Source organism: Primulina huaijiensis, chromosome 16 (genome assembly GCF_012295235.1).
Source record: "Primulina huaijiensis isolate GDHJ02 chromosome 16, ASM1229523v2, whole genome shotgun sequence".
Taxonomy (NCBI): domain Eukaryota; kingdom Viridiplantae; phylum Streptophyta; class Magnoliopsida; order Lamiales; family Gesneriaceae; genus Primulina; species Primulina huaijiensis.
Genome location: NC_133321.1, coordinates 1540181 through 1554416, shown reverse-complemented (window position 1 = coordinate 1554416; position 14236 = coordinate 1540181). Strand labels below are relative to the sequence as shown.

At 34.7% G+C, this 14236-nt stretch overlaps 1 protein-coding gene across 1 annotated transcript; it reads left to right on the top strand.

The window, feature by feature from the left end:
• The first annotated feature begins 8199 nt into the window (after nt 1-8199).
• On the top strand, nt 8200-12774 carry LOC140960767 (transcription factor bHLH128-like). The gene is made up of 6 exons (XM_073419038.1): nt 8200-8633; nt 10829-11151; nt 11222-11362; nt 11800-11865; nt 12189-12257; nt 12569-12774. The coding sequence occupies exons 1-6, from the start codon at nt 8252-8254 to the stop codon at nt 12626-12628; spliced, it is 1041 nt and encodes a 346-aa protein (XP_073275139.1). The 5' UTR covers nt 8200-8251; the 3' UTR covers nt 12629-12774.
• Nucleotides 12775-14236: the final 1462 nt, after the last annotated feature.

The following is a 14236-nucleotide window of genomic DNA, read 5'->3' as shown; positions in this document are numbered from 1 at the left end:
TATAAAATATTATGAAAAACGGTACGGTGCAATTCGGTTCGGACGGTTCGTGCATCTATACTCATCAGCGCGGTCACGGTCTAGATGCGACCCCTTTACTTTGTACCAAGTCATTCATGTTGCCCTCAGCACGGCTTCCTTGGCCTTAACCCTCTTAAGCCTCTGAGCATACTCGGATTCCCGAACTAAATCCAAAGAATGCTTGGAATAGAAAGGAACCACTGCTTCCTCAATGGCCTTGATGCCTAACCCCTTGATTACCTCAGCATCTAACTTCCTCGGCTACCTCATCGACTATCCTAGAGTTAGCACTATACATTTTTGTAGAAAAATAAAAGACTTATTATGAACCAAAAAAAACATGAAAACAAGATGTGGGAACTAAGCAGAGTATTTTGGTGAGGATTTGGTAAATAATCTGGCATAGTAACGGCTCGGAAGAAACAACAGTGAAAGTGACAGAGGGCTCTCTTATTTATAGGAAGGATGTAAGGATAATAACCGTATGATCATGAATGATCGAAGTGTCCCAATGTGGGTAGAAGAAGAATAGAGGCTTCGGAAAAATCAACCGCCATTAGATCTTGACCGTCCATGTTTTCATCCAACTGACAAAAAGAATAGTACGTGGATAATGATCTTCACCGTTTGAGGTCAAGATGTTTAACTAAAAACACCGATCTGAATGGAAAATCACAATCCCCCCATATCACAATCTTAGTTGTTCATTTCGAGGTTTGGATGTCGTTTAAACTAGCACAACTCAAACTAAACAAAAGATCAAGGATTTACACTAGGTGTTCGGGTTGCACATGAACATATTAGGACACAAACACCGGGTCTAAACATCATACTCCCTCTAGAACAAAAGGGGTGAGGTACTATTGATCTTACCTGAATAATTTACAACACTAATGAGATTTTGATACCCAAGCCCAAACACACGCAAAGGGTTGGCTCCAGTTTGATGCAATTTTAAGGTTTCATTCTTGCCAGAGTAAACGTTCTTAACAGATTTAGGGTCCTATAGTAAAATTTGTTGAACCATATTATGTTTTGTCCGAGCAAATTTTTGGTTCAAATTCTTATTACTTATTATGGTCCGGCTCTATTCACGATTTCAACACTTGGTGGAATTTTTGAAACATGTTACGTTTAGTCCGGGTAAATATCTTGATCGGCGTGTGATCTTAACACTTGGTAAAGATTTAATACTTATCATGCCTCCACCAGGTAGATTCCTTGCTCAGGTTTATTTCCTGGCTACTAAGATCGTGTTACGAACACTTGGTATATTTTCAGAGACTTAATTTGTATTTAGGTTAGTCTGTCATCTGGATAAATCTATGTGTACCACTTGAATGATCTTTCAAATATCCTACACATGTTATAAGCTATACACTAACAAAATTCCATATATGTTGGATTTTACTCGATTGGTCACTCGGGTGGTAATCTTACTCAGTTAACGTTGACATATTATTTGCTCGAGAAATATAATGCTCAGAGGTAAGGGAAAATACATTTCATTAAAGGGGCAATCCCGATTATTACAACTAAAAAAAAAAAAATTAAGGCTCCTCGGCAGCCTCGTCTTCGACTTCCTCCTCCTCAGCTATTTTCCCCTCCTAAGCCTAGGAAAGGATGGGCATGCTCAGTCTCAGAGTAGCCTTTGACTTGGAACGAGGTCATATAGCCCTGGAAGCGTAGCTCATGGAAGCCCATCACAATGAACTCCATTGACTTATCTTAATAAAGAACCTCGAACTCCTCAGAATTGATGAATCTTGCTTGTCTAGAGGGCCTTGAACTCCTCGGACTTGACGAATTCTTATTTCTTGCTTGTCTAGAGGGCCTTGAACTCCTCGGACCTGACCTTGGACAGAGCCTTCTTAATAGGCTTGTACATCGTCTTCTTATTTTTTCGAACAAACTTCTCCATAGACTCGTGAGAAACTTGTTTAGTCAGTTCACTCTTGTTCCTCTTCATATCCTTAATCATCTTGGCAATCACCATCTTGTATTCTGCACGCAAAAGAGAACAATCAGAGAAGAAGGATAGAAAGGAACCTGAGCCCTACCTAAAGACCACTCTATCTCGACCCCCTTTTTTACAGAAGCCGAAATGGTACAAGACATCATCTTTCATAAAACTCAATGTTCGAAAACACCGAGCTGACATGGCGGCCAAAAAAATTTTTTAGCCACTACTCGGTTTCAAAGTGGAAAGGGGACCGAACTATTATTTCATCCTCTCAAGTCATTTCACAGATATAAGCCTCGAGGGAGAAAACAAAAAAGAATCGGTTTGGCCACCCCTTATAAGAAGTGGGGTCCCCCTCCCCCCGAAATTGGTGCTCGGTGTTCAAATTGATATAAAACCGAACCGTGGATACACTCTTTACATGTACAAACCTAACTAAAAGACCTACAGTATTCCTAATGTTGAAATATTTAAAATAACTCCCAAGAACAAAAGGTTGGAGTATGAGTTGGGAGAAGTTGGCTCGGAGATACACCGTAATATTTACAGATCCCCTAGATTAAGTTGGGGACAAGGAACCTAAGGCACATATCTATTTGGTCATAGTAGAAGGTGTGGTAGCCTGGTGGTGGAATATGGGCCTAGTCACCCTCTCGATTCATGGCTAACTGAAAACCCTCAGGCATCCCGGAATTCTCCCTAAGTGATTCATCTAGGTCGTGGTTGAGGTTGGAACCCTGCACCTCATACCATTTTAGCTCGGCTCCCCTCAGTTGAGACTCTATGGCCTTGAATTCCCTAAGGTTCCGCTCATGGGCAGTTTCCTGCCAAGGGCTAGAGGGTTGCTCGGGAGAGAGATGGGCCTTTACAAATTGATCTACCTCATTAACGGCTCAAGGATCAGGGCTAGACATTTTTCTTGACTAGAGAATAGGACAAGTAACTTACAAAGGGAAATAAAAGTAAGAACCGAAGACAAACTTTCTAGTGACAGTGGAACAACAATGTGATGAATCGATGAAAATCAGGGGGTAGGACCACATATAATTAGTCGAGTTCGTGAAATCCAAGCCACACGATCAAAGCCAATCGGACGGTGTAAATTTTGACGAGAACCCAAACCATTGCCTCTTGAATATGAACAAGCGCAAGATTGTGGTCATCCACGTGTATATCGAACGGTTGAAGGTAAAATCAGGCATATTAGATTTTTGATTCACGCATAACAAGATCCTTGTCGTTCATTATCATTCATTTTGATGTACCATATATGTCCAAATAAATACAAATTCAGGATCCTAGTGGAAAGCACCCAAATCTCGATTTCAGATGTTCAGGTTAACAATTTAGATATCAGGTCATTGGTTTAAAATAAACACGAATCTAAGGAGCTACTCTGGGTATTCAGGTCTGACGCAAGAACTTGGTCTAAACATCATACTTCTTTTAGATCAAAAAGGGTGAGTTATTATTGATACCCCATAAATCTGACCCGACCCGAATCATAGTTAGCCCAACCTGAATGACCCCAAAGCCCATTAACAAGAATGATGGGCCCATATTGAATACAATTAGGATCAAAGTAAAAGCTCAATAACATACTCAAGGTCCAATTTATTCCTTCCTACTCTGGAAAAGTCCCGCAAAGCAAAATCTAAACATCCGGGGATATTTTTATCGAGCAACAGATTTACAGGTGTACCAACTATCGTTTGTCTGTTGTACGTGTTTTATTATGTAATTTTGAGTCTCATTCATGCATGTTTCGTTTATGTTGCATCTATGTTTAGTTGTTTTTATTAAATATTCTGCATAGAAAATGTTCCTCATGTGTTTGGGTTGAACTGTAGATAATTTGATCGAGAAGAGTGGATTTAAGAGAAGAAAGTCGAGGTGTGCACGCTACGGCAGTTGAACTTGGCCACCCCAGCACGTAGAAGAAGAAGAAAATATGAAATCAGTGAGCATATTGGGATGGGAATTTTCAGCCTCCCTAGCACGCTTGAGTGACATTAAAAAATTTATCTGCGCACAGATTGCACTAGGGCGGATAAACATTCCCGCCTTAGAGCTATCAGTAAAGGAAAAAAATTGTGATTGATTTATTTCCAACTTACTTGATGGCCACCTACTTGGAAAGCCCTAGCACATGTTTTTGGACATATTTTCATAACCTTTGGGAGGTTTATCAGCTAGAGAGAGTTGCCGCTTGCGAGGAAAAAAACCGGAGTCGAGGAAACTTGGAGAATTTGGCATTTTAGCAAAGCTTGTATCATGTTATTCATCTACTCTAGTATTTTTAGTTTGAAAACATTATTTTAATTGTTGTTTGAATATTTTTTTATGACTTTCAGTGGATAAATTTTTTATTTGTTTGGATTTAAGATGATCCTATCCCGAGACAGTTGTTTTATCTAATTGATTATCCGACTTTTGAGTTTTGCTTGATTGTGTTATTGTTTTTCTCTTAATTATTGAAGTCTAGCTAACTTTAATAGTATTTTATATTGTGCTGGAACATTTCATATTCGCAATCCTGATTTTGATGTTAACAAAACTTGTTATTGTGTTTCTAACATATTTACTCAAGTGTAAATTTATTAACACAGGAAGGAAACTGAAACTAAATTTAGCCAAACTGAATTTCTGACGAGTTTTGGTATTTTGATGATATCTTTCAACTGGATGATTCAAATGCCAATCCCCCAATTAAATGATCAGAAAACTCAATTTGGAACAAGTCGTATTTCACGTCAGTTGGTCAAAATCGGATATTAACTATGCCAAAATGTTTTCTGAATGACCAAACTAATTGCACATCAACAACAATCAGTTGAGTATGAGAAGTTGCGGTAATTTGGCCATATCTCTCAGCTCGATTAATGGAATGAAGATCAGTATGTGTTGGAGACGATGATCTACAAGTCATCTTCAGAAGTCAAAGTCTGAATCGAAGCTTAAGATGTTGATTAAACGACAATGACGTTAGAGTAGGTGCCCGACAATCCAACTTGTGGCTCTTGCTTTATTGACTCTGATGTAAACCAATCTTTATTTTAATAATATTTTACAATTTCATTCGATTATGGAATTATACTTTATCTGTATACTCATGCAAACTGCATAGATAAATTCTTTGAATATACAATAGATTCCATGAGGTCTGCATCGCAACGTAAGATCATGAAACTCATTAGGAAGTGTACCGTATATTATAAACAGGTTTTTAGTCGAATTAGCCGCATAAAATAGGATAAAGGTCGCTCGAGCTTGAGACTAGCATCTGTGATGTAAAAGCCATGTTTCATTGACAAGAGCATGGAGATGATCCGATGGGTGCAATCAGAAATGAGTTCTGACATTCTTGATCAAAGAGTTGATGAAAAGAATGAGGTTAACTAGGGTAAACTTGAATAAAAATAAATGTTATTTTGAATCACACGAGCTGCATCCCATAACCATTGAGGGTCACACAAATATTGGATTCTGTGTTCCCATTGAGATAGTCAAATTTCAACTCCTTGAAATTTGGCGACTATAGTTTGGTGGAGATCAAACATGAAGCTTACAAAAGAGTTTATGAGCTGTTTTACATAAGATGGAAAAATGGAAGTTAGCATGATTGCTAAATAAGGAAGAAGAATGGAACTGCCTGTTTTGTGAAGGAGTTCACTAAAACTAGCAGCTGCAAAATATTGTAAGTGAAAATTTTGATTTTCGCAATTTTCGATTTTCATTATATGAACAAGACTTGTATCCTTGATACATCGACGGTCTCAGATCGTCGATCGGGGTTATAACGAGTTCGGAATCAATTATTTAGTGAGTTTTGAATTTACTAATTAAATGTTGATACTAGTAATGGTGATTACTAACATGTACATATATTATTTGTTTTATCACGTGTTATCAAAAGTTTAGAAACACAAAATATAATAAATAATAATATAAGATTATACATATAACGAAATTAGAATCTTAGTAGGGTAAGGACTTAGAGCCCTAGTAGAAGAGGGACTCCTAATTGGATTAGGAGTCTCTCACAGTATATATATACACCACTAGAACTCATAATACGAACGATAATTTTGCACACATAATATCACCACTCACGGCCAACTACATAAAAGTTGGAAGAAAAATTTTGCACACAAAATTGAAAAACGATTTCTTCCCTTTGCCAACAAGTCTCGGCCACTTCAGGAAATTTGTGGGAAGAAATTTTGGCCAAAAAGAAAATTGGATTTGTTTAATTATTGATTAAAAATCAATAATTATTGGTTGATGATTGATTAAGAATCAATTAGCACAAAATTCATGATTATGAACCATGGAACTCTCGACCATCCCATAGATTTTGAAGAAAAATAATTCGGCCACTTTTTGTTCTTCCACGTTGCACCGTCGTCACTACACCGTCTCCGGATTTTGAAAATTCAGAGACGATAGTCTCAACGCACAAACCACTTGCGATATCAAGTGCAATCCAAGCGAGGATCAAAGCTTCTGATCGAGGACCTAATTAGGCGATCAAAGGAACAAGCCGTTCATAGGGAATTACAAGAAGGGATATCTCCGCATAAAACCCGGAATAGTTTAGAGTCCAGCGTTCTATGCATCATTTCTGAGTTCATCAAGTTCATTAAGTTGCAATTTGTGCAATTTATTGGCATCATCCATGATTTAATTCATGCAGTTTTGTTAGTATAACACATAAAGTTTATGACTACACAACTCTAACCGTTGAAGAATCTCTGCATATCGTATTTCATGAGTCTTCCATCTGTCATGATAATGAAAATAATATACATGATTTATAGAAGCAAATTAGATGCTAATACCTTGATTCAAACAATGATAATGAGCGGACATGAAATAAGTCCAACTTGACAAGAAGAAACTGTAGAAAATAAAGCCGCTGAAGAAGTTGATTGGATGAATAATCATCAGCCAGAGATACTTTAAGAGGAGATTGTTGCAGATTCAAATGAAGATCCAACAGCTAAACATCAAGATACAAATCCTTTTGGACCATGCCTCTGGTAGAATAAGAATCATCCACTCGATATGGCCATCAGTAACCCAACCACACCTCTTAGAATTAGAGGACAAATGATAAATGAATTCATGCATGCTGCTTTTGTTTGTCAACTTGAACCTAAGAAGATAAATGTAGGCTTACGAGATTCACACTGGATAAATTCAATGCAATAAGAACTTAATCAGTTAGGGAGAACCAAAGTATGACACCTAGTTGCCCCACCTTCTAATCAATATATTATTGGAACTAGATGTGTGTTTAGAAATAAACTAGATGAGAGTAGATCAGTTGTGAGGAATAAAGCTAGACTTGTTGTCATGTCCCGAGACCAAGGCGTATCGACACCGACTGTAAGGTCCAAAATGCGATAATGTAATCCAAATGCATGCAAATCTAGGGAAAATAGAAAATGATTAATTAAATTATTTTCGGCCACCACGCGTAGCCGATATTTATAGGGTGAATTTTTCGTGTTATGGGCTACAATTTTTTTTATACGGTTTTCAAAATTCTGAACTGATATTTCCCAGATTCTGTATTTGTGAAATGATTTTGAATAGTTTTGTGGCCGTCAGATATCATTGTTTCCGGCCACCTTTGGATGATCGGTCGACATTTATGTAAACTAGACACCGCCTTAAATAACTTCTGTTCAGTTTTTTAGTACGAAATAGATTATGAAATATGAAAAATAAAGACCTGAACATTGCTATCTTGCTGGGTAAGTTCCAACAAGTGTTTTTTGAGCTCCTGATTTTTTTGGAAGAATTTTGTTTATGATTTTAAGATTGCTCTACAACATAATGTTTTCATGGTAATAGTGGGATGACAAATATTTTCCCATAAATTTTGGAGAAGGATTTGAGTTTTTGGTGAATTTTATTTTTCTTTTTTCACTATATTTATCCCTTTTTCTCTATATCTTAATCTATTTTTCTGTACTGTAATGCAAAAATTTATTATTATTATTATTTATAATTTCATGTTTTTGAGTCTTTCATGTCATCACTATTATTATTATTATTATTATTATTATTGGAATAAATTGTTTATCTTTGTTTTAAAAATAATAATATATTTTTATTTGTCACACATGGTGTTATGACACAAGTGGGCATGTGGATAAGAAATTGAGACTATATATAAATACAAAAAACCTTATTGCAAAGTCTATCAATACCCTCTCTCTCCCCACAAACAAACTTTTTAAGTTCCATTTCCCTCTAATGTATCCTTCCTCCACTTCATCTTCATCACAAGGTTCAATGGGCCTCGCCTCCTCCGGCAGCGGACTCATGCGCTACGATTCTGCACCCAGCTCCCTCCTGGCTGCCTCTGTTGATTCAGTCATTGGTGCAACAAGAGAATTCTCCGGCCACTCTCACCTCTCCACCGCAGGGCGCAGCCAGACCGAGAGTGTGAGCAATCCCAGCAGAGAGGAACCGCCTCCGCACAGTAAGGCTAACACTACGATTGGGTTGCAGCGGGCGTACGGGTTTGGTGTCGTCGGAGGTGGCAGCGCCGAAGGAGCTTCTCCTTCTTTGGTGCGACACAGTAGCTCTCCGGCGGGGTTTCTCAACCAGATAGCGGCGACGGTCGGGGATTCCGGTATGTTGACTTCGTTTTTTTGAATTTTCTTTGGTCGTTTGGTGGAAATTTTACAATGTCTAATTCATTGGGACAAAAAAAATTTCACAAGATGGTCATATATTATAAATTTTATGAGTAATAAATTATTATTATTATTATTTTATAATAAAATATTATTTTTTTATTATAAATATAGATTATCTGATTAACACTTTATTCGCTGTGACTTGAAATGACAGTTTTAACCTTGTGTATTGTTGATTAATATTTTCTAAAATTAGTTGGTTTTTCGAAGGATTATTAAAATTTGGAGTAGGTCTATCATCTGTCAGATAATCTTACTGATATACAAAATAAAAAGTAATATTCTTAACATAAAAAATAATATTTTTTTCATTAATTCACAAAATACGATCCATGCGACCGTTTCACATAAGTTTTTGTCTAAAACTTTATTGACCAACAATATTTAGTTTTTATTTTTTTTGAAAATAAATATTACAACATTGTTATTGATATTATATTTTTATTAAAATAAATTAAATAAAAAATATGTGAAAATATATTTATTGCACCAAACTTTGGACATTTCTAGATATGTCAATTAGAACTATAGATGCATTATTCATCTCCATTTAATATCAATAAATCAAATGTTATTGATAAGTTAATACGAATATGATTCAATAATCAATAGTGTCTTTCATTCAACTGGTATTTAATTAGAATTAGTTGAAAATTGAAAAAATAAATGGATATATCCATATTTTTTAAATTGTTTTTTTCTTTTTTTTTTTTGGTTATTTTATTTGAATAGATAAAATATGAGTTCCCTTTGATTATTATGGAACGCTTGACCTCTTTAATGAATTTATTATATAAATATTTAGGAATTTCTATATCTTTGTATTATATTAAATTACAAAAATGACCCTCGTTCTGCTTTTGCGATATCTTTGTATTTTTGCTTTTTAAGATATATATATATTTGAATTTTTTGTATATATATATATATATATATTTGAATTTTTGTGGTGAATATACAAAGTCCCCACTGAGCAAGTTGATTGGTTTAAATAAGAGTTGGGTCCAATAAAGTAAATTTATTTTTTAAGTAAGATTCAATGAATGCGAATAATATATATATTATTTTTCAATATTTAGGAAGGTGCATGCATCCACCCCACCCCACTCACAACTCTAAAAATTTACTGCAAATTAAACAAGTGGCTACTTGTCACGTGACTTGCAAGTGGCTTAAAATTATGCTTAAATATGATAAATACTCAGAATATATAACAAATATAATATTTTATTTAATGGGATTGAATATTTTTCGTGTTTCTAATTTGTATCTATACAATTTGTTTTAGCTTTATTTCTTGCTTTTAGTATATGTACTGGATTTTTTTACGGGTATTGATCTTCGTTTTTCAAAGTTTGATGAGGTAATTTAATATAAAAAAAACCTTGATAAACCTACTTATGCTTAGTAGGTCTCTTGTGATACGGTCTCATAGATTTTTATTTTTGAGATGAGTCAACCATGTCCATATTTACATTAAAAAATAATACTTTTTGACGTAAAAAGTAATGTTTTTTAACAAGTAAGCCAAATAAAAATATGTCTCATAAAATTGATCTATGAGATCGTCTCACAATATTTTGGTGAACTTGTATTTGTAGATTACATTAAATACATAATCACTAGCAAACAAAAACTGAATTTATCTTCTCGAAACCAGAATCTGACCATTGTTTTACCGTAGATTAAATACGTGGAGAAAGTAATTCGGTTTGATATTAAAGAAATATATAGGTTGGAAGATTGTAATATTGGTCGTCCATATATATACACAAAACTCTTGTGAGACGATCTCAACCGATCAATGTCTTGGATTGAATCTTTTATTTGAGTCATCCATGAAAAAATATTACTTTTTATGTTAAGAGTATTACTTTTTATTGATGATATCGGTATGGTTGACTCGTCTCACAGATCAAAATTCATGAGACCGTCTCACAAGAGACGTACTCACCATATATAATATATCTATCTTCCATTTTAAAATTGGATTTTAGTCAAGTATTTTTAATTTTTTGTTAAATTTAATCACATTACTACGAAAGTACTAATATGACATTAAACACGTGCTGACCAAAGCCATATATACTAAAAAAAATATNTTTATGTGTAATATATATATATATAGGAGGATTTTCATTTTCTGTTACAAGAGGGATGGGAAACTATAATAATTCAGAGAATCTATCAAGATTGAACTCTCAGCTAAGCTTCACCAGACAAGACAGCACTCTTTCTTATATCTCTGAAGAAAACGAGAGCGCTGTTGGTGATGAAATGAGAACTCAAAACGGCCAAAGAAAGACTACTCATTCGTATGGGTTCGGGATGGGGACGTCCTCGACATGGGACGAAACGAACTCGGTCATGTTCTCCGTGGCACCGAACAAACGGTCTAAGATCGTCGGTGACGGTGACCTTCTCGACGGCTTAGATAGCACGGAAAATCAGGTACGCAGTTCTGATATACGACGGGCGACCTTATTCTGATGCATGTATAACGTCTTGCATGTAAATTCAGTTTCAGTTTAGCATGGGGCAAGGAGGAATGGAGATGACACAAATGGAGAAGCTAATGCACAATATCCCTCAGGATTCGGTTCCATGCAAGATCCGTGCGAAGCGTGGCTGCGCTACTCATCCTCGCAGCATCGCGGAGAGGGTATTGTTTCGACCTTCCTACTTTTAACCTATTTGTCCATGCCACTAGAACTCGGCATCCTCTTGAGTTCGAGTTCAACTATGCTGTTTAAAACTTGCCAACCGAGCACTGGACTTTTATTTTTAAAAATATTTGTTAAAATTTCATTTTATCCTTTTTTATCGTTAATTATAACCTTCAATTTCTTGAAATTTAAGATCTTTCTTGTAAATTAATATTTAGTATTTCAGACTAATTCGAGCTCAAGATTCCCAATTGCCTCGTGCTCGAGCTCAAGCACTATTTTTTGTCCGAGTCAAGCTTGAGTATATTATATGTATGAACTCGACCAGGCCCGATTGCATCCCTAATCCGACTTTACTCCACCCTCTGCACATTATACTTTTCTTTCTTGAAATTGTGCATTAATATATGTATATATATGTGTGTATGTATAGGAAAGGAGGACGAGAATCAGCGGAAAATTAAAGAAGTTACAAGTTCTTGTTCCAAACATGGATAAGGTATTACAGATCATTTTTATTTATATTATGATTATGATATATGTGATTAATTAAGTTGCTTGTTCGTATACTTAATTTTTAGATCAAAATATGATAATTCCAATTTACTGGTGGATTTACAGTTTAAATTCTTATATTATTATAGCTATTGCTAGTCTGCTAGGCCATATTTATATGTTTTTTGTTCCATTGTTTCCGCTACTGAAAAGGTCTATCGGCTCATAAATTTTGGATGGTAAATTATAGCTTGTAAAACCGAATACTTCATAATGATACAGTTTTAATTAATTAATTTGGATGTTGAAAATTTGTGAATTTTGCAGCAAACCAGCTATTCTGACATGCTAGATTTGGCTGTGCAACATATAAAGAGCCTACAAAATCAAGTTCAGGTCAGTTTATAATACATATTCCATTGTTTATTTTGCAGTTATCACAGTAGTTAACATTAATAATTATTGGATAAAACTTTTGCAAATAAAGGAAAAAAGCTTACTTAAATGTCTAGCGTGGGGTGCAATCAAGCCGAGTGGAGCTCGAATTAATTTACAAAGTTCTTGAACTTTTTTAGAAATTTGAAGTTAAACATTTATAGATAATTTGTGATTAAAGAAGTTCAAAGTAATAATGATTTAATCATTTTCATTTTTAATTTTCACAAACTTTTTTGTAATAAATGTGCATATTTATGTTTATTTTTCAGAAGCTTCATCAAGAGCTAGATAATTGCACGTGTGGATGCAAGAGTACTAAAGATTTATAGCAGGAAATTGGATATGCAAGTAATCAGTATCCATTAGAAGTAGCACTAAATTAATTTATAGACTTCAGCTTTGTATTATTAATTTTTTTTATATGTATGCAACTCTGTATTGCTTTTATATGTATAAAAAGTCGCAATTTTTTTTATTTAAAATTATTTATGTGTTAAAACAAAAATTTATATCTAATTTTTGATAATCACAAACCAAACTGATATAACTCAAATTCGTGTTAATGCAGACTATTAAACTAAACCGACAGATCTAGTTGTTAATTATTTCGATCTGACGGAATATATTCATCAGCACAACTTGAACCAAGTTGACCGAACAGAACGGATCGATTTGAAGTTTAGTTTGTCAAACACTCTCTGTTCTGTTGATTACTCCTTCAACAAGTATTCAAAGAATTTGGAAAGACCGACACTATATCTGACAAATCAATAAAGACACATGAGTATACGCATAAATATCAACTACACAGTACATTTATTGTAGTTTGGGACAAACACCTATAAGGAATGCATCAAGACTGAAAAGCTCTCGGAAAAACTACTATTGTTTTGCTAATCTTCAACAAGCATTCAAATCGCAAAACATCTCTCAATAGACTCATCTTTAAGTTGTTATTGTAAACATTCAGTTTCTCATTAGATCGATTAAGGATCAATATTGTGTACTTTGTATTTTCACTTATTTTTTATACAGGAGTGTTGTTGTACTGTAAGAATCAATTGTGACTTTCATAAACCTGTTTATGAGCATATCAAATTGAAGAAAAGAATATTAGGAGTTTGTTTGGATCGGTTAAGGATGATGATGTGTTTAGAAAGGAGGTTGAATAAACAATTCGGTTTTTGTAATCTTTTTCGGATATAAATCAGTTCTTTAAGGAACTGATTCAAAAATCTCTTGTGTCGATATCAATCAGTTAACTAATGATTGCAGTGCGGAAAGAAACTGAAAGATAGATTGAATAAGTTTGGATATGGTATTGAAAACAGAATGAATAGAATGATGAACAAAAAGAATTTTATGGATGTTCGGAGTTTTCAACTGTTCTTACGTCAACTCTTCTATTTGAAGGATATGATTTCACTAAAAGACTTTGATTGATTACAAGGATTTGCAATAACGCACTTGAATTAGGCTTATACAATGTCAAACTGAAACTTTTAGCTTATCTTCTTTGCTTATCAGTTTGATAACTGAATAACTCTAGTAAGTAGCCTGAATGCTACAAATACAACAATGAAGTGAGAGCTAATTTATGCGATTTGAAAACTGAATAATCTTGAGAGTAAATAGCAGCTAACTGATAGTTTCGTTTTGTCTCATAACCTTTCTTCAACCGAACTTATCAGCTATAAATAGTCTTCGAATCCAACGGGCACATTGAATGCATTTAATTGTTAATAGTTGTTGAATCGTCGTCATGTCCATGTAGACGACTTACTCTGACAGAGGTACGATGTATAAAACTGTTCTGTTTCATCTGTTTTATTTTGGTACGGACGCTGAGTATTACAAAATACAGTTGATGATGTGGCCAACTAATCAGTGGTCAAACTGGTCAAACTGGTCAGTTCAACTGGATTGCATCGGTTTTA

Coding starts and splice junctions, on each gene's coding strand:
- LOC140960767 (XM_073419038.1), top strand. CDS start 8,252: ATGTATCCTTCCTCCACTTCATCTTCATCACAAGGTTCAATGGGCCTC. Junction 8,634..10,828: donor GGCGACGGTCGGGGATTCCG/GTATGTTGACTT, acceptor ATATATATATAG/GAGGATTTTCATTTTCTGTT. Junction 11,363..11,799: donor CTCGCAGCATCGCGGAGAGG/GTATTGTTTCGA, acceptor GTGTATGTATAG/GAAAGGAGGACGAGAATCAG.